General features: G+C 46.1%; 1 protein-coding gene across 2 annotated transcripts in view; it reads right to left on the bottom strand.

Annotated features, from left to right (window-relative positions):
* Positions 1-21,605, bottom strand: part of LOC149351194 (uncharacterized) — a 97,233-nt gene extending 75,628 nt beyond the window's left edge. For both annotated transcript variants that reach the window (XM_089576983.1, XM_089576982.1), the window contains exon 1: positions 21,411-21,605. In XM_089576983.1, coding sequence (XP_089433109.1) covers positions 21,411-21,431 — 21 coding nt within the window. In that variant the 5' untranslated portion in view covers positions 21,432-21,605. The remainder of the gene's footprint in view (positions 1-21,410) is intronic.
* Between the last annotated feature and the right edge of the window lie 374 nt (positions 21,606-21,979).

The raw sequence follows: 21,979 nt of genomic DNA, 5'->3' as shown, positions 1-21,979 counted from the left end.
ATCAAAATTACAAGATGTCTCAAGGAAAAGCACGAAAGACTTATGGGAGCTGTTAGGCCGCTGAGAGCAGAAATCTGGTTTAGACAAATCAACCAACTTAAGAGGCTGCTCAGAGCGCCCCTACGTTTCAAATGTGTTGAGAAGCTTACAGAGCGGGAGCACAATGAGTACTCTCTGAATTCCAATGGGACTTAGGCTGCAGGAATGATGCGTGCTTTAAGAATTCCGTAAAACACAAATGTGCATTAAATGTACGCGGGGTCTGACGAGGATATATTGATTGTTATGGTGAAATGTTACATTCTATGAAAAAAATTGCTTTCATAAGCTCTTCCCCGCTGAAAAATCTTTTTGTCCAGAATTGCAGGGCATTATTGTCAGCGGTGAATAGTTAACTTTTGAACAGTTGAGAGTTTGGTACCCATCATACTACCGTATCAATATCAGTTTTTAAATTTTCGAAAACGTCTTTCTCGTCGCCGCTGCAGCGCAAGACATTTCGGGGCAGCACACGGGTGAATGTGAAACCCCGTGACCATGATGAGCGCTGGCCACGCCTACGAGCGCATGTCGCACAGCGGTGCGGGTGTCATGTATGCGTGCTCTTTGCACTGCGCCCGTGACAGGTGCGGCCATGTGTGACGCATGCTTTTAGGTGCGACTAGCGGTCTTTCTAGTCGCGCTATTTCGCTTTCGCCCGTGTGCGACCCCGAAATGCCTTGCGCTGCTGCGGCGACGAGAAAGGCGTTTTCGAAAATTCAAAAACTGATATGGATATTGTTTACCGTGTGGGCTACAAATCCTCTTTAAATGAGCAGCCTAACAGCAATAGCTAGAAAGTTAACTATTCAGTATTCGTTAACCAGGCTGCTCAACAAGTTCTCGCTGACTTCTGACGCACACAGCAACTGACAACCCTTATAAAAATGGTTTATAGACTCAATTGCCTTCCTATAGATATTACTTTTTTTTTTCTATTCATAGTCTATAGACAAAAACCTACTAAAAGTGTATGACCAAAAATATATAGATTGTCTATAGATCGTCCATAGCATTTGTATTGCCTATAGACTGTTCTTTATAGACTTGTCTATAGAGTGTCTATAGAGAGTCTATGGACAGTCTATAGACTGAAAAATTTTTGCAAGGGAATGCTATGCCGAAGAAAGGGCTCTTATGTTCATGTCCTTTGTGGAAGCCATCTTCTTCGCTGACTGCGTGTTCGTCTTCTTCTAAATGCAACTACACAGCACAGGTAACTTAGTCTCCCGCCTACAAGACCACCGGCATCAAAATTTTATTGTGCATGTGGCTACCTTCTTCAGCAACGTTACCGATGTAGGTAGATGATACAAGCCAAACACGACCTCGATCCAGAGAGCAACGCCGTGTAACAGAAGTATTGCATAGTTACGAATGCGCGTTTTATTTTTGCTAACTATAAAACGCATGTTCCGGTGAAAATCATGTGGTGAGCAATTTAAAAGGCGCTGACAAGATGTTTCCTGCCCTAATCACGAAAGGTCCGTGCCCTTCAAATAAAAAGAAAAGAAAAAAAAACGGAAGTCGTCGAAAGGAAAGTAAAGGTGGGATGAAGTGGGGTCATATTACCGAACATGGTACAATGTGCCACCGAAACGGGAACTATTAATCACCTCAGCTCAGTAGTGAGATACGGAGCTTGGGCTTCAGAGGTGGAACCCCTTCAACGTGGCGCCTTTTGTACTTAAACTAATGGCTTCATCTTCAGTGCCGCGTCGTCTTTCCACCAATGTGTAGATCCTGTGATTCTCAAGTCATGTCGTGTCGGCCAGAAGAGCGAGCTACAAGTAGCAGCATGTCTCACGATGTCGACGTGTCCAAACACACGGTGTCGTGTTTTTCAAGAGTGGTCAGTTCCTCTTCTGGCCTAAATGTCCTCCATCGCGACGTAACACAACACACGGTACGGAATATCCTGTAGCGACCCTTTTTGCATGGAGAGCAATTTCATCACATCGCAGACCTAAACAAGCTGGTGGCGACTGACCCTTTACGGAATCCCTCCCTTTATCTCGCTCTCCTATGGCCTCCGTGTCCGCGATCCGATAATTAACTATAATTAACTTAAAACCACAGTGAAGCAAAGCGACCGGTCTCAAAGTCTGGTGCCTCGAAAAACTGACGCGCGCACACACATACAATTAGTAGTTAGGATCTGCCCTAAAAAGACTGAAAAATAATAAGCCCCAGCCTGCACCGCTTATGCACAACAGGCTACACATACACAGAGAGAAACAAGAAACCGCTTTGTCAGGTAGCTTTGCACAGCTTTCAGACACTGTTGACGGGGCGTAGCTTACATACAAGCGTGCGTGCCTGCATGCGACCTGTCTCCCTCAAATTGTGGGTCGCGCTGAGGCACTGCAAGCTCTACGCTTGACCTTGACCACGTTTTTACGGGCGCGCGTCAGCCGCCCGCAGTGCGGACAGCCGGCGCTGCCAGAGAGCGCCGCGCTGTTCAATTAGTCACGTTCTCCCGCATCAACCACGCCAGGATGATGGCGACAGCCCTGTCATTGGAGCATGTCAGTACGCTGACAGCTCGTCGCACTAACGACTAACTGGCCAGCTCTTTGATTTTAGTGATGCGGTGAGCGAAAACCGACGGCCCATCACTGGGTACGTGCGTCTGTAAGTCGCCGTGCAGTAAGAGCCAATTTGTGAGTGTGCGCGTGCACAATACAGGCATTAGCAGGAGCTCAAATACCTGCAGCATGGTGAAAGTGATTTTTTTTTCTTTAATGTGGGCAGTTTTCTTTTTCCATCTCAGCTCAAGAAAGAGAAACGTAAACTTGGCAAGACGCTGAAGCACCGCCTTAGAGAGTAGAACGCGGTAGCGTTATCGTTTTCCGTTCACATCGCCTACTCACTTACCTAATTACTAATTAGCGTACTCATAATTGCTAATTAACGCATCAGTACATGTCTCTAAGAGACTTAAGTGTGCCAAAGACCCCAACGCATCCACTAGGTCCACCTTTATTCAGCTTGAATCAACGAGCCTTTGTGAGGAGCCTATAAAAGAACCTATGGGTAGTGTGCCCACCTCGCAAATCGGAGGTATGGGCTATATTCCCACCTACTTCACCTAAATTTACTTTTCCCTGCAATTACTTTTCCCTGCAATTACTTTACTAACTTTGCATATTTAGCGATATTCTAAGACTTATCGACCAATTCCAATGCTCTATAGTACTAAATTACAAGACTTCTTAATTTGTTTGCTTCCTGGGGGGTTTTCGCGTTGCAGCAACAACGACGGCAATGCCGACGCCAGCTTTCCTATCTATAGGCTATATAGGATTTCACGCCATAAAAAGTACGGGCATTTCCCAGAATTCACCTGGCTTGTTGAGAGTGAGACCGATTTTGGGAAATAATTCACAACGCTGTCCTCGATTCTTAGTAAACAATACCGGTTAGCGTTTAGGCGGCAGCCGTGCGCAAAATGCAATGACAAACGAGCGAGATTAATGCGACTTGTTTTTCGGCGACGTTTTAGTTGCCACACACGGAGATGTGTTACTATATCTTCGTGAATCTGTCGCAGATTAACAAAGTCGTTTGTACACGTCTTCGTATGTATGTTGGCAACAGTGGAATGTAAACTAAGGGGAAAAACTAGCATTATAGTGGCATTGGCCTCTGAATCAGGATGTCGTATGAAACACGTTGTGAATTCTAAGAATCCAGTCAGCGCAATCATACACACGGAAATGACGTATACGTACGCTGCGTCTTAAGCATCAAGGGTCATGCGTGGCTCGTGCGGTGCATATATCTACTGCCACGACCATTTGATTGTCTGGCAAAGTGCCCGGCTATCGCGTTGTCGGTGTAATGAAATCCACCGTCAATGCTTCGCATTTCGCACGCCTATTTTGCGCACCACGGCGTGCATTTTGATTTTTATTCCCATTAATCCCTGATTTCACTAGGCTCTTCTTGTCGTTGGCATTCTATCAACGGCGGTGGTATAGTATACACCAGCTATCCGTTCAACAGCGCCGAGAATTTTGTTCCCTAGTTTGTTGAACTGCATTTTTTGACCACTCGACGACGCTGTATTCAGCCATACACGTATACCTTCAGGTCAACAGGACTTGAAAAGCGCTCCAAAACAACATCAAAAGTTAATATAATTATCCGTTTATGGTTCATAAAGCGTGAACGCCGCCCGAAACCCGGCCAATGCTACTGCTTTATATAAGTCTCTAGCCGCCACTTGCTGCAGTCAGCCCCTATAGCTTGGTAAATTCTTCCTCGTCGGTGCTCGCAGCCCAAGAACAAACGCGGCGTATCATTCGAGAGCAGTACAGTCATTTCCTTACTGGAGAGGAAGTAGAAAGGCTCTGGTTTTTAGTACGGTCTCAGAGCAATGGCGTCGGTTTTCGTAAAGGTTAATGAAATGCACCGCGGCTTCACTGGTGGCAAATGAGCTTTATTCGCACCATTATACCTATACCACACCGTGCGGGGTGTTTCATATAAGACTTTACCCACGTTCTAAAAATATATAGCTTTTTGAGTTATAAGAGGGCCTTTCTCGGCGTAGCATTGCCAGCGGTGCAGTACAGTCTGCGTCATCCTTGTACAGAGCGCTCGAATAGTGTGGTCCGTGCAATAAAATCTAACATTAGAAAACAGACCATGTTTCAGAGCAAAGCGCTCTTGGTCATCTTGCTCGCAAGTGTGTGGAGCTCTACTTGTGCACAAGCGCTGCTCCTAAATTGTAGAAGCTGCGACGAGGTATCGGTTTTTCTGCGGGAATGTCCGCTGCTCGAGGGCTCCTACACAAGGGCCACACGGACAGTACATCAGAGTACAGCTAAGACGTCCTAACAAGCAGGCTTCCTGAACATATATCCCTGCGTCTTGGAAACCTCCTACGACCAGTTCGCCTTCACCAAAGAATGCTATCAGGTATTTCGGGCGCCACTAACTCCCGTGATACTTGCAGAGAGGCTGCACGAAGAGGGGGAGAGCCGCGCGCGAAGGCTGCTAGGCGGCGTTTTTGAAATTATTACATAAGGATATTCAGAACCAGACAAAAAAAAAAAATGACCCCGCCGCGGTGGCTGAGTGGCTATGGTGCTCGGCTGCTGACCCGAAAGACGCGGGTTCGATCCCGGCCGCGGCGGCTGAATTTCGATGAAGGCGAAATTCTAGAGGCCCGTGTGCTGTGCGATGTCAGTGCACGTTAAAGAACTCCAGGTGGTCGAAATTTCCGGAGCCCTTCACTACGGCGTCCCTCATAGCCTAAGTTGCTTCGGGACGTTAAACCCCAATAAACCAAACAAAAAAAATGCGTAAAGACACGACGACACACTGCACAGTAAAATATTGGGGAACAATATGTCACAGTAAGTCATTATTAATGAATGCCATTTGTTGTCCACTCTTCGATAAGTTCTTGCTAAACTGATTAAGACATATTTTGCCCACAGGGGGTGATGTTTCTTGCTCAAAACACCCAACGTAAGCGGTCGCCGCCGCCGCGTGTAGCTCCGTCCTTGTCATATGTAAAGTTAAGCTGGAATAAAACGCGAACAGCGCATGCCAACAAAACAAAATATTTTTCATGTCTGTTTTTAGCTGCAGTGTAGAACTAACCTCATTCATGTTTCTGGGTAAAGGTTCTACCGAAGTACACATTCATAAACCGGCTGTAAAGGAATATCTCGCTGCAAAGTAGAAAAATACGACATATGCGTGTTCACGTTTCATTCCGGCCTGAATGTACATGCAGCGGAGCTCGTTACACGCAACCAATTTTTTTCAGTCCGCAGACATCCTTCTGGCGAATACACAGGAGTCTGGCCTTTAAAAATCTCCCTGCTGGCGGTGAATCCGATAGCCAAGCTTCGAAAACCAAACAAACGCATCAGCACTATATGTATATTTCACACTGTTTTCATTACCACAAACTACACCTGTATGGACAGACTGTTTCTTTTTAAACGGGTATGGGTAATTATGCATTTAGCTATAATTTCTTCAAAACTCGTGGCAATGTTCGCGATCAACGCAACCGACCGCACCGGAGTCTCCTGCCCCCAGTGGTCAACAAACAGTTGCACGTAGCATGCAGCACGACATTTTCGTCTTTCGCAATTTTATCCCGGAAGGCTTTGGTGGGTCGCCGTTGTACCGACCTTTCCGCGCCGCGCTTCTCGTGCTAAGCGGGTCAGCTGCCGACCAATAGCGCCCAGCGAAGGGCCGTTCACCGGCAGCCAGTCATTTGCACTTGGCACGAAATTCAGACGGCCTTGAAAGCATAGCCCAGCGCTCGCCCATCCCGATGCGCGGGCTGACGTATACACATGGCGGGAGCAATGGCTGGCCTGAGGTTTACGGCTGACCTTTGAAGTCATCTCGCCGCTCGGTGGACGCCTGTTTCGGGTGGGAAGATGCTGCCAAGCCAGTGGTTGGCAATTCCTCGGTCAGAGCTGCTTGAGGTCGACATAGGGAATTTTAGGGAATCCTTAGTAAATCAGCGGTGCGGCTGGCACCGTATCATAGGGTGAGCTTGTTCTAATGACTACATTGTAGCTTTTGAGAGCTTTCAGCGAATAATATCCGATGACAGCGAAGAAACCGAGTTACTTGAGTGCACGGCCTAAAATAATAACCAGCGCAATAAACGAAGAAGTAAATGCAGAGAGCCTGCATGCGCACTGAATTAAAGGTACTGAAATACACAAACCGCAAATAATGACTCATGCGCTTGTTGCCCCTCCTGACGCTGATGGCGATGAGGGGGCTGAGACATACCACGCGCCCCCATGGAAGGAATTCATCACGCAAAGCCGCAGTGTATGAACACGGCACCGGTCACTGCGCTGGTTCCCTGCTGAGCACGGCACTTCATTTTTCCAGGGTCATGACGCCACGGAGTAGGCGCGACCACTCTGGACTACAAAAATTTATTTGTGCTATGCCGTAAAACGGCCGATGTGGTCGCGCTCCTGCTGCAGCATTCTATAATATTATAACAAAGCGAAGTGCCCGCTCTCAACGCAGCGTGAATATCATCTGTGAAACTCAGTGCCTGCTCAAAAATTTCGCTTCCTTTCCCACACGGAGCCCCGCTCGAGCGCGTATGCTCACATCTGTACATCGCAGCCAGCCGTATTCAGCTCTGGGGCCATAGCTGGTAAAGATTTTCTCCCGTTCTATTCTTTGACCCTGTGTCATTGATCAGCCCAGCATTTGATGTCACAGCCGGCGAAAAATATTGCACGTTGAATATCGACCCTGACGTCACAGCCGGCAGCTTCTAATGTTTAAGGCACAAAAGAAACAATCGGGAAAGGAATTGTCGCAAAATACGGCCACTGGTTTCGTCTTTCATGGTGTCATTCGCAGCGTGGTGACATACTGAGTCCTATATGTCCTCCCAGTGAAGCAGCAGCCCCTTAACGAATATTATCGACCACAAAAACTGCGGAAAAGCCAAAACCTTGCTTTAGCGCACACGCGCAGTAATTAAACAATGGATACCATTGTATACTTACAGCCCATATTGAAGCACACATTCATTGATGAGTTTCTTCTAGCGAGTTAAAACTCGCCACAAATTAGTGACGCTGGCGACAGTTTGCCTCTCGAGTAAGTTTCTTGACGCTGAAAATAACCCGCATCCAGAAGTAGCAAACGTGGCGTCGCCCGAAATACCGACACGTTCTCTCAATACCCATGTTCTCCTATGCAACCCCGAAACGCGCGCAGTCCGCTTTACATTCCGCGATATGAGACACGACGACTCAATAAGTATCCAGCCTAAAGTCGTCTTTTGAATTCCAGCCATGGGTGAAGAAAGATGACACACATAATTGCCGTGGGCGTTCGGTGGTCATCTAATAAAGACGGACAAGTTTATAGCACATGAATGCAGATTTTGTCTCTATATAAGGAGTGCTTGAATGCTAATAAGGTGTTCCCTCTCGCATTGCTCACGATCCGACGTGCAAGTTTGCACAGCCCTCATCGGCGCTGCCGGCCGGCTCTTCGTGGCTTCACGGATAATGAGCGGTTGTGTACGCCCAGCGCTGCACGACCACGCTCGAAAATAATGCCGTCGTGATCGATCCACCGAGTCGTGGTTCGGAGGCGGCGGCGAAAAGATTGGAGAATCCCCTCAGTGAAACACCGGCTCGGCAACACTTTAGAAAAGACGAGCCTTCAGCGGTGTGCACGGACATTAATGCTATTGACGACGAAAACTTCAGTTATTAGCGTGTAACACTACGCAGGACGCTAAAACAGTAATTAAGGACGAGACCATCCTTGCTGGCCTCACTTGCTTCATAACGGTGTGTATACTATACTACCTTAAGCAGACAGGAAAGCGCCACACAGATGATCAAATGGCTGAAAGACAGACAAGCGCTTGTCTGTATCTATGAGCGATGTTCTGCAACTGTTATAGCATTTTCATTGCCCCTGATATAATTAGAATATTGTTTTAATAGATTTTACAAAATTAAATCCCCCGTATCACACTCGCGTACAGCGACGACTGGGCAGACACAATGGACAGTAGTTATACGGAGTAGAAAATGGAGAAAACCACCTAGCCTGTGTATGTTTACAGAAGAAAGCTTCACGCGAAAAAATAAAGGAAAGAAAAGAAAACCATTCCCTCCCAGTTTAACCCGCTGGACGTCGTATGGTGCTAGCTTCCCGAAGGTGCGTTCACTGTTTTAGCGAGTTTAGTGAAACGCATTTGCTTGTAAAGTTCTGACAGGCTGGTCAGTACCCTCCCTCGTGTTCTTTTTCGACGTACGAAAAGTACTCTATTAAAACGTGTCGTTACATACTATGTCTTGCATGCAGCACACATGAGAAAAAAAATTACCGTAAGACCTACTTTCTTCGGGCACACGTCACTTTGAGTACGCAAACAAGAGCGCCAGCGTGATCTCTAGACAAGGGTTTTTTTTTTTTCTTTTCTCAGAGGGCGCATGCGTGACAAGCGCCAGCTGAAGGAAGCCTTTCGCGCCTGGATTTTGACAGCATTCCCTCACTACCGCGGGAGTCAACTACGCTTTTACGTGAGTCTATATGCTGCCCGAAGGCACCATCAGTTTTTTTTTTTTTTCAATCATTTTGAAAAGCTGTTTTTGCGGAGAAAAATTTTAAGTAAGAAAGGCACTGAGGCAGCACTTCCGTTATTATCGCTCTTGAGTTTGATACCGTGACGCTTGACCTAACGCCTAGACTTTTTTTATGCACCTACTCTGCTTTAACGGTAAGAGCTTTCGACTCTTCAGGAAACAGGCAATTATAGGACCTGTCAAACCATGTGGCAAATGTGAAGACATCTTATCTTGAGCTGCAAAGAACAGCCCAAGGTGCCCTTTGTCACTTCCACTACACACGCAAGCGCACACACACATTATATATATATATATATATATATATATATATATATATATATATATATATATATATATATATATATATATATATATATATATATATATATATATATATATATATATATTCGGCGGTCGCGGTCGTGGGTTCGGATCCCACCGGCGGTATGTGGTTGTTTTTTCTTCTGCTTTTCTAATCAATTAGCTTTAAGCGATAACATACAAAATAAATAAATAAATTGAAAATCCCCTATGCCCCTTGGTTTATGTGGCTGTTGGCTTCTCTCTCTCTCTCTCTCTCACACACACACACACACACACACACACACACACACACACACACACACACATATATATATATATATATATATATATATATATATATATATATATATATATATATATATATATATGAAAAAGAGCGAGTAGATAACACTATTCCTTCGCCATTTCTTTACTGTAGTGACTTGATCATCAAGGCCCTCGATACTTTGGGGCTAAACAGAACAACGCTACCTACTCTCCCAGACACACACGTTGCTCAAAAAGCTCACGTATCATGTCGACATGCAACTGCAGTAGCAGTACAAATCCTTTTTTTCCCCAGCCTTCCAATCCTAGCCAGTAAGAGTTGCGACGTATTAAAATTTTTGTTCTTGTACTTAAGTGCCATTTGTCCTCAAAAAACTTGCATTTGCGTGCATAAAACTCGCAAAAAAAACACTACAGAGTACGCATACAGTCAATTATGAACACAAAAACAAGTCCAATGGAGCCGCGAGGAAGCTGTATAGAAATGCGTCTTCTAATTCTACGCTGGGTGCCTTAACTGAATGTATTAAATATATATTTATCTATTTATTTATCTGTCTGGCTGCCTGCCTCACTGCCTGCCTGTCCGCCCTTCCGTCCAGGCCGGGTAGCAAGTTAGGTTAGCAGGGCTGCGCGCACTCTACGCGCTTGTCGCCGATCAGATCACGCCATGAGCCATGGGTCGTACGGTTGCCGCTTCATGGCTTCGGAACCCCTTCCTAAACGGCAGGCACAACAGAGTCGGCACAACAGGCTTATCTATTATCACCACTACTGCTCACGATTTACATGATAAATATGGAAAAAATACTACGAGGAAGTTGCGATGTAATCTCTCATGTAAGCTACGCGGAACGCTTGCGGGGCAGTCGCTCCTAGGTTTAATGTATTCAGACGATATTATATTGTTAGCTGATAACCAGAGATATACCCTAGGTTTTAATTTTGGCATAAATAAATCAGGCTTTATGATGCTCAGAGGTGTCACTGATCAGGTGCTCACAATACATGGTGATCAGATGCGCAGGCTACAGATACAGTAGTGAACAAAAAGATATATTTCCATTTTTTTAAAACAATGAAAATATCGCGAATATAAAAAAAATCTGTTTGCTAGTATATTATTGTGCAATAACACCCTTTTCTTCCGCCAGGAGTCGTTGTGATCATAACTGTTTGCCTTCAGTTCGTTTTTCCATTTTTGCCCTTTCATGGGCATTTCCCATTGCGTTCATTTTCCGTCAGATCTAAATTACTATTAACCCGTTGTCATTTTCAAGTGATGCATCCTCCGGAAACATTTATCACTGCATATTTTTATAAGCAGTGTGTGGAGTTTGAGGTTAACAGAACGTCATCAAGACTGCTCAAATGATAATTCATCACATCTATGTGATGAAACACCGTCAGCATCCACTGAATTTCAGAGTAGCGCAGTACACTCCTTCACAAATTTTGAAGAAATGTAGGTTCAGAGGAGGTTTGGTTTTTCGCTCTTCGCAGGAGACACGCCAGAACGACCAACCTAGTTGTCGAGAAAGACATTGTTCGCACGAGCCTAAAAAACTCCGGTCTGACTGTTGCGGACATTTAAGAAAATTTGGCCCTGGTATGAGACTCTACAGTGGCTTCAACGACTGTTAGAATTCATGTAAAATATGCTGAACTTAACGATAGGAGCACAGCTTAAAATCCACACATTGTGAAAACAATGTGGTTTCTAGGATGATGTAGGTAAATAACACCACGTGTGGATAGTTTGTCTCCTTAACTGAATTCAAGGTACCTTGAGCGAATAGGTTTATAGGATATTCTTGAATAGGTTATGCTTTCATAGACATGCAAGAATCTGGGATTTGGATATGTGTTTCAACAGAACTGCGACCCGAAGCACCCTTCTACGCCGGTGAAAAATTCTATGAAGAAGAAAACGATGGACTGATGTAGTGGCCAAGCCGGTCTGCAGAGTTTATTTCAGTTGAACATCTTTGAGTAAGCATTGCGCGTTGTCCGAGAGATAAAAACGCCAGCAGCGTCGAGCAGAAAGGCGATCAGCTGCGTCAAAAGTGGGGAAGCATAGACTGTTCCCTGGCATATTCCTGAACTCCAAGCTTCGACGGTGTCAAGCAGTGATCGAAGGAAAAGGCTTGCGCGTGAAGCACTGAGACATTAGGCTATTGTGAAAAGGAATTCTTCAAATTGTTGCCTTATTTCGTGATTAAAAAAAAAGATACTATAGACGATACCTTCACGCAGCGCAGAAAACAGTTCTTCAAGAAATTTGCTGTGGGAATAAATTGTGGCTTAATATGATGATAAGTATTGGTTGCTATTGTATAAAAAGTCTGACATCGTAGTCCCACCAACCTCGTGCGCAAGGTTAAACACGGTAAAAAAAGTTAAATTCGAAAAACTGGAATATCATATCTTTTTTTCACTACTGTATCTCGGAGTATACGAATCAAAAATGAGAGCAAGGTGTATAGTCTCCCAGATTTTTAATAATATCGCATGACTGTCAATGTCAGCGTCTTACGCGACAGCGTAGCGGACTACGCTCGCACTGAAGAGGACTCTGAGCAGTTAAGCGCCGTTATAAGGCGCTTAAATTCCGCGCAGTCAAAGGCCACGGGATATGACTAAAAGCTCAGGAGGCTGTACGTGAAAAAAAAAAAAAACACGGAAGGCTATTAGGAAGAAAGGCAGGATAAATGCAGCAGTAAGGAAGCACGTACAGCACCATAAAGGTACGACAGGTCATCCGCGTGGAAAGGCAGAGGTGGCAAGTGTTACGCTCGGGAACGTGGTGTTGAACACAAGGTCAGGAGTGCAATCGGGGATTGAAATCATATAGGCAGCTGTAGCGAGATTAGCAAAGGGCGCTCGTCTACCGAGCCGGAGTACCTGGGTTCGAATCCGACCGCAGCGGCCGCGTTTCGTTGGAGGCGGAACGCAAAAGGCGCCCATGTGCTGTGCGATGTCAGTGCACGTTAAAGATCTCCAGGTGGTCGAAATTATTCCGGAGACATCCACTACGGCACCTCTTTCTTACTTCCTTCTTTCACTTCCACTTTCCTCCCTTCCCTTACGGCGCGGTTCAGGTGTCCGCCGAGATATGTGAGACAGATACTGCGCCATTTCCTTTCCTCAAAAACCAATTTATTTATTTACAGGTTCTTGCGGCAAAAGCACAAATTGGGATGCGCAGGGAAACAGGGGTTGGACCCGGTTTGAAGTGCGGAGTGTGAACAGCAGCTGAGAAAGATGAACGAAACAGACATATTTACATGAAAATAGCTGGAAGGCAAATGACGCGATCTAAATCAAATCATGCACGCGTAACCACAGGCGTACCAACTCGAAGCATGCAGCAGTACGACGACGGTCTGCGCACGCATGCGTGGCAGACGGCACGTCGCAGAGACCATACTGTCGGAAAGCGGTGTAAAAGTGGCTTCACTGCCAACCGAAAATCTTCTCGGAAGGAATAGGCAAGCCTATAGCCCGACAGACCAAGTGCATTAAAAGGGAGGAGACAGTGTAGAAAAATTATGGACGTGTTGCACGCCTCCCCTGTTGTAGAATTAAAAGTGTAGATATTTAGGCTCTTGGTTGCAAGTGGGGATGTGTAGCCAGCCATTAGTCTTATCACTTCTTTCCATTTCTAAAACAAGATCACCCTCAGCGCTTTGTCGCAACAAATTTCGACTGCCGCGGGCTTCCTCGGCCCGCATGAAACAACGCCCACAGCTACGCGTCACTCCATTGCGCACGTGCCACGTGACCTTCTCTGTCTCACCCACGCTGAGGTGCTCGCCACTGCTCGCTGCTACTAAAGTGCCTAGAATATATTTCTAGGAACTACGCTGCTACATACCATACGGGAGAAAAGCTCACGTGACACGTACGCCACGGAGTAAGGTGTAGTGATAGACGTCGGTTCGTGCACACTAAAGACGCGCTCTCTTCGAAAAGGAGATGCGATGGCGAAAATTTGTTGCGAGGTAGCGCCGAGGGTAATCGCGTTTTCGAAATTCTAAAAACTGATTACTAACGGCCAGCTACATAAGCCTGATTGCAGCCACACACCTAACTGTGATAGTTAAAAAGTTGCTGTTAGGAATTAGTCAACCAGCTAACTAGTCAACATGATTCGCCAGTATTCAGATGTACGCCAACAATGGCATTGCAAAGCTGCATAAGCTATCTCTATGTCTCAAAAAGCCTAATTGTAAAAATTCTGGCTCACCTTCACTCAAACAGCTTGTACATGGGGACAAAGAGACATAGGGTGTGGATAAATTCGATAACAAAATAGCCAACATTGGACCAATATAGAAAAATAAACTTTCAAATCATAAAGGAATCATCTTGTGATTATTCGTGAGGCAGTTCCCAACTGTTAATTGGAAGCATAAAAAAACAGAAAGTTCCAGTGTCTATGCAGATGGCGATGCGATCATGATCAGCGTCTCTGAGGCCTTAGGGCTCAGGGATAATGAAGGTAACGGGAATGTATTTGCAGTAGACGTCAACGAAAACGTTGGAAAACTGGTGACGAAAACCAGGAAGCGATTGAAGAGGTAAAGTCGATGAACTCGCTGCAGCAGGAAAATTATAAAAATTTATCATTTAAAGAGGGCTGAAGTAACCACCCAAGAGAAAGTATATAGCAGTTGTATCTCTCTCGTAGTCACCCATGGGATGGAAACTTGTAGGCTAAAGAAAAGTCTTGAAACTAAGTTGAGGACAGCGCAGCGAGTTATGATAAGGAAAATGATAGGTATAATATTAACAGATAGGAAGAGAGCAGAGTTGGTGAGGGGACGAACTGAAGTTCACGATATCCTAGCTGAAATCAAAAAGAAAAGGGCATAATAGGGGCTTGTAATGCGCAGGCAAGGTAACCGATGGACATGATAACAGAATGTATTCGGAGAGAAGGCAAGCGTTGCAGGGGGCAGCAGAAAGTCAGGTGGGCGGATGAGACTGGGAAGTTTGCGGGGATAAAGTAGCACAGGACATGGCTGACACAGGACATGGCTAATTGAAGGGTTACGGGAGAGGCCTTTCTCCTGCGTTGTGCGTTGATAGGCTGATGATGATTATAAGTCCCAAGTCCGAAAGTGTTAAAGTTGAGAAAAAAAAAACTTGCAAAACTTAAGAAAGAAGAAGTGAGCGTGAGGCCACTCGGTTTCAAAGGGGATGCTATTTAAATCCATTCACTCCTCCATCCATACGTGTATGAGCCACTTCGGAGCACTGTATTGACGTGCTGACTTTTCAGCCTTGTCTTCACCGTATTTCTGGCCGCGTTAGAATAAAAGAGCCCCGTTAGCCAACGTCAGGCTATCTTTTCACCTAACCAATAAAAACAACACATGTATTACTTGTTTTCTGTGTATACTTGTGGAGAAGCTAATAACTATTCTACAATCTATGCACCATATTTTGGCTATTATCGCGACATACGAGCTTTATTCCCATAAAAAAATAGCGATCCGACCGCTATACGCGCTGGCCTAGGTGCATGGTGTCAGAGGTAAGAATAATGGCACGTAGTACTGCGCTGTGCCAGTGCTCATGCGTGGTAACGACAGTCGAACGATGCAGCCCAGCCTGTCCATTGTCTTTGGAGACAAATGAATATGCCCACGCAGACTGGCTGGGGCTTCTCCGTCTTGTCCTGAATGCGCACCGCCGTCACAGTGCGGAAGGGCGTTTCTTGCATCCCTGCCTGCCTACCTGCCTGCCTGCCTGCCACCGTGGGCGGGCGAGACATCGATTCGCACGAGCGACCTCGGAAACACCGGGAAGCCGCTTCAACCGCTCCTCTAATCGCGATAACTTACGCATTCAGCGCGATTCATTGAACTGTCTGGGTTTTGTGTATACAAGAGGGGCTGTTGTCGCATAGCGACACGTAACGTTGGGAATAACTGTTCTGCTCATGTGCTCATTTAGGTCAGTGCGTTATCTTGCGCTCCCGACCGCATTACGGAATGCAGCAAGTGTTGGAATAAAGCTTCGAGATAAGTAGAAGCCATAAGACGGATAAGCGCCGATCGTTGCAGGATGGCTGCAGTTTGCGAGATACCGCAAGGAAAATATCAAACTCACAGATGCTGTTTTCGCAGACACTGATGGCAGAAGTCCATCAATTCGATACACGCGGTATAGAGTGCTGAAGTCAATAATTTCGACCCCATGGGGATCTTTAACGTGCACTGACATCGCACAGCACCCAGGTGCCTTTTGCGTTCCTCCTCCATTGAAACGCAGCCGCCACGGCCGGGTTCGAACTCGGGAACGCAGACAGCGACTGGGCATTAGTGATGTAAAACTATCGACAGTACAATCGATACTATCAATAGTTGAGTCACTATCGAACTATTGATGGTAAAAAAGACGATCGATAGTGCTATCGACAGCCGTATCGATACTGCTTGCTATATATAGTACTATCCATTCTATGAAATCAACCGCGTCCCTCATAGCCTGAGTCGCTCTGGGACTGTAAACCCCCATAAACCTATAAAATCAACCATTCGTACCCACTGCATCCTAAACTTGGTTTCCCGAGTGTGTGGTATGGAGGTGATGGTATGCGTAACTGACAGGACTCGCCCGTTTTCGCTGCCTCCGCGTCACCGAGCTCTGCAGACGTTCCCTACGTAAAGTTTCTGGATAAAATGTTAGCGTGCGAATGTCCTAGTTGCGAAGCATGCGTGCGAAAAGAATTTCTGCAGCGGTTACGTCAGCAAGACGACGTCTGCAGTGCACGATAGTGTCGTGTAAGCCAGCACAACTTGTGCTGTTTGTTCTTTCATCAGGTGCAGCTCCAGGTATTTTTCCCAACTGTCCCACTACTTGTTCTTTTATCGGATGCAGTTCCAGGTATTCTTCCGAACTGTCCCAGTGGACGCGAAAGACACAGCTGGTCGAAATTTACCCCGAGACCTCCACTACGGCATCCCTCATAGCTTGAGTCTCTTTGGGACGTTAGCCTCATGAGACCGTGAACCAATCAGGTATCGCAAATGTTTTGGTTATATAGCTGGTCAACAAATGCATAATATCAATATTGTTACTATCAATAGTCTTACCATCGACAGTTTCACCATCTTTAGTCTTGCTATCAATAGCGGTACTAGCGCTAGTAATACTATAAATAGCAAAACTATCGATAGTAATACTATCAATTCTACTATCGATACAAATACTATCGATAGCAGAATCGATAGTATTACTATCGATAGTAGCACTATCGATAGTTAATTTTCTGATAGTTTTGCATCACTACTGTACATCCGGCTTTGTAGCACTTCTACTTCAGCCATGAAGGACAGGGACCATTAAGCAGAGCCGTTAGCGAAGCGGAGAATTAAGACGAGACGCACGGCCCGAGACCGAGAAGAAAGTATTGGGAATACTCTTTCTGAGAAGCGGGCATCAGGCCGCCGAGTGCATGACTGCAGTTGACGGGGCTCTCAAGAGAAAAGAAAACAGGACAACAAAATGGCCGCTATCGTGGCGCTTGTGCAACCTGACAACTTTATCGAACACCGCGATTTTATGGAACATATGTCAGAAGCTGTTGCTACCACCTCTCGCCCAGAATTCCACACTCGCGTGTGTGCTCGTGCTGCTCGTGTGCGGCGACACGTGAGAGGGAGTGGAAGCGGAGAAAAACAGGGCGTATGTCAGCGGCACCAACACTGTTTCTCTCGCAAAACAACATATGAATATCGCATGCTAAGGAAAATGTAGTGAGTTTCATGTGCCGTCTTCTCACTCCATTTTTTGAAACCGTTCACGCAGAACCTTGTTTCAACACTTTTGACCCGCGATCTCGTTGATCCAAATCGTGCCTTAATCATGAAGACTTACTGGTCCATTCTTCAACAATTAAGGTTTAATGTTCCGTCATGTGAAAATATGAACGTTACTGTGAATAAATGAATCTGCGCTTCATTATTATTAACGACTGGAATCAGCTCCCTGATGATGTTATGGTTGCGCTTAATTTTGAAAATACTATTGAAAACCTTATCCGTTGAGTTTTTTTTTTTATTCTTGAAGATGTTGATTCCTTCATTGATGACCCTGTACTACTGAATGCGCTGTTTCCCATTTTTATTGTTCATTGTTGCTTTTAGTGTTTATTCGTTGGTGCATTAACTGACGTATTCATGTGATTTACGCCGTCGCGGTTGCTCAGTGGTTATGGTGCTCGGATGCTGACCCGAAAGACGCGGGTTCGATCCCGGCCGCGGCGGTTGAATTTCTTTGGAGGAGAAATCCTAGAGGCCCGTGTGCTGTGCGATGTCAGTGCACGTTAAAGAACTCCAGGTGGTCGAAATTTCCGGAGCCCTTCACTACGGCGTCTCTCATAGCCTTAGTCGCTTTGGGACGTTAAACCCCCTAAACCAAACCAAACCAAACCATCATGTGATTTACGGCTAACTCTGTAGCATTATGCCACCCCTTGTACCTAAATCTCCCTAGAGTAATGCCTCATTGGCGATGTAGGCATACCTAATATATGAATAAATTAATCAGTTATTTAGTATTTGAAGCTAGCTATTGGTATTCAGTTCGCATTAGAAAAAAAAAATAAAAACTTCAGAGAATGTTTGCTACTTTTGAATCAGTGCGAAAGCACGGATTTGTGTCAAGACAACGATGAGCGGGCGGTGCCGCGGGACGGAGCGCACGCCCCAGGCCAACTGCGGACAGACAAGGGAACAGACAACGGACGATTTTGCTCGAGGTTGGTACCCATCAAATTAGTGCTTACGTACTGATATTCGCACACTCCTAGATTTATGTAATTCGCTTCATGCGCGCTTTTGAATGCGCCCATGCTTTCGCTTCTTCTCATTTGAATTTTAACTAATGAAGGCCTATTTAACATAGTTCTTGTTCTGGTTTCTGCTGTGGTCATACTATTTCATGACAACAATTGCTGATGACCAGCTGTCTCAACGTAAAAATGTTATCTACGAATATACGAGGACCATACTGATGAAGACATGAGTTCCAAACTATCACCCTCAAGTATACTGAGTCCCGCAAAGCTGAACAAGTTGCGCCGAGCAATGGAAACGGTGTTTTCAGCTGAAATTTGCTGATATTTTCTGCTAAAAAGCGTCGAACGATTGGTGTGACACATTGATACGGCATTTCATTCTTCATTATATCAAAGTATTAGCGGAAGAGAAAGGCATTTGTAGTTTGACATGTGGACTGTAGAAACGCGTTTGCTCAGTGGTTTGGAGTACAGATGCGAAAAAGAAAACGCCTCTAACTAATCCTCTTCACTTATCCTCAAGGCGAGCGCTGAAGATTTTTCACGGATATTATGCAAAGAAATACTAGAGATGCACTGCGTACGTCCAGCTTGCAACGAGGACAATGAGGATTCTTTAACGTTTTGGATATGTCCTCAGGACAGTCAGTGTTATTTGGGCCCTTTCTGTCGCAAGGCCGACCAGGCTGCTCCAGGGTATCCCCTTTTCCATGACACCGACGGGATTGCAATTTTGCCGTAACTACCTCGTAAACACTCCTGTTCCTCTACCCAAGTCACGTTACGAGCATGCCGGCAACGTCAACCTCGGAAAGGAGTTACAAGGCAGCCGCTGAACTGAGTGAAGAACACGGCAGACATAATTTGCTTTCAGCCATCGTGATATCTTCCAGCGGATATCCCTTCGATCACACTTCGCTTGAACAGGCCTAAATTCAGTCAATATGAACGCGAGCTTCCGCATTGTAACGCCAATAACAATTAGTAGGCACGAAATATTTTCGTCAAAGCTTGCCCAGAGTTTCTAAGAAAACCAACGTACCTGCTACAAATGAAGCCTTATCGACAGCAGAAAGGAAGTTTTTCAAAGCAATCAGGTGGCAGTCAAGTGGTAACTTGCCACGCTGGGTGAAGCCCACGCCCCCCACTTCCCGTGAATGAAACCGGTAGCCACACGTATGCACCAATCCATTTTCGTACGAGGTCAACAATTCAGCTCAGCTGTGTCGTGACAGCTTTTCACTGCCAAGGAGAAATATATGGTCACGCAGTACAGGTCGAAGCAATATGAAATGCAAAGCTTTTTAGCATGCTGTCACGATGGCTTCCTAAGAAAGAATTAAGCATAATTTCAGTGTATGTTAATAGTTGTTTTCGATATAGACAAATGGTTAAAAAAAATGTGATTAGTTAGGGTGAATTTGCGTGCGAACGTATGCTATTTTGTATCATGCTGAGCACAAATACGCAGATGCCATTGTGTATTTGTAACTGAAGGCAAAGCAAGCGGTAGCGAATTTGCAAATCTGTAAACATGGACGGATTTAGGGAGGGGGGAGCGATCCCCGTCACATCTTCACGGAGAAGTTTCTGGGAAAACCACATTAGGGCGCCCCTTTTTCCAACAAAAAATAAGAAATGCCTTTCGCAAATACAAACCCTCAGCCACCCATTCCAATAGCTGCCCATGAATCCGCTCCTGTCCGTATGCATACATGATGACTTCACGCGTCTCAAATCGTAAATGTCATTGTGTCGAGCACTGCTTTCAGCGTTGCTGATTTACACGCAATTGAGCATAAATTGTAGGTTCGCAAAGAACACACCACATCTGCAAGTTGCAAACGCCGTCAGCACAACATTCGGAACTTGCAAACTCCATCGTCGTTTGTCAGATGGCGAACAAAAATTAGTTTCCATTTTTCATCGGAATTTGGTTTGGAACACTCGATATTTTTTTCCTCCTTCATTTGCTTTAGAAAGACATGTCACTACAACTAGCTACTGGAAAACATGGAAAAAAGACAAATACATAAACTAAATAATAAGCAAGAGGGAACGAGGGGGATAGACATCAGATGACATATAAAAAAAAGAACGAACATCGCGTAGCCGCTAAGAAATGGCTTAAAAAGCACTTGCACATTCTGAAAGTCATTACGAGGAAGTCGTAGTGGTGAAGTAACACTTTTTGGAAGGCTAGTTGGCTCATATTTGTGAAACTGGTGCATGCGCGCGCGCGCGCTTAACGAAGACAAAGAGAGGGAAAAACTGCGCTTCTGTCTCGCCGGTTTTGTCCTCACGTTTGTCGTCGTCAAGCAAACGCGCTCCAACTTCGAAGTCACAGAGTCCATGTACGAAATTGCGGTAACATACTGTAAAGCCAAACAGGTCATGCGGATCCTACGCGTATACTGGCGAGTGCAAGATAACGCCTGTGCCATATTTGTAAACATAGCAGATTTCTAAACATGGCAATGCTTTCATATCAACCATAAGCACGAAAATCGATTGCGAACATGAATTGCGGGCAGGTCACTCCGAGGAACACCGCGATTAGGCTCCATACGTCCCATGCACGCGCACACGCCGCAAATACACCTGCGACAACAAACGCTTGTTCTGGAACGTGACCTGCGGTAGACCTTGTTTTTTTACGCCGGTAGCAACGGATCGCGTTCGGGAATTCATCGACACCGCTGACGCACCGCGCTTACGGGCTTCTCGGATGGCTCCACCACCACCTGTAGACGCGCACGTGCACCAGTCGGTTTCTTTCTGTCTTCGTGCCGTTTCCGCCTTCTCGTTTCGCACCACTTTCCGAACGGCAAGTGTCAACAGTGCGTCCCCGAAACCGGACTCACCAGCAGGCGGCCGGCTCGCATGGTGGCGATGTCCAGGCGAGACCAGTTCCCTCGCGACCGGGCCTCGGCGCGCGTTCTGTCGGCCGCCGCCGCTCGCTGGGCGAGTTCGTGGCATTTATACGCGGCCAACACCCAGGCGGTTCTCCTTGGATCAGTGAACTTATCACGCCAAAGAGCGCCAGCGCTCGCGGATACGCGAGGCGCGAGAAAGGAGGAAGTTCACCCGGCTGACAAGATCCTGCATAGCTAATGAGCGCGCGGACAATGGGGCACCGCCAACCGGGGCATCTTCGGCAGCCGTGCGCGTCCCACGAGCAGTAACTGCATACATGTGCCCGTCGACGCCTGCATGTGTACCGCCCGGTGTCCGCATTTGTGCTGGCTCAGTGCATAACATGTGCCAAGTTTTGTCGAAGCGCGCCAGCGAGAAAATGAGACCGAATTTGAAATCGAAAGTGCAGCAGCGCGGCGCGCGCCAGGGGCGCGCGCACACTTTTCGACGTACTACCTCTGTTAAAACCCTGTTGTCTCCGTTACGGTGTTCAGTCGTTGGTTGTGCGGCCCCTCGG

Source organism: Amblyomma mixtum, chromosome 3, assembly GCF_055824585.1.
Source record: "Amblyomma mixtum isolate Tamu chromosome 3, ASM5582458v1, whole genome shotgun sequence".
NCBI classification, from domain to species: Eukaryota; Metazoa; Arthropoda; class Arachnida; order Ixodida; family Ixodidae; genus Amblyomma; species Amblyomma mixtum.
This window is presented reverse-complemented; position numbering and strand designations above follow the sequence as displayed.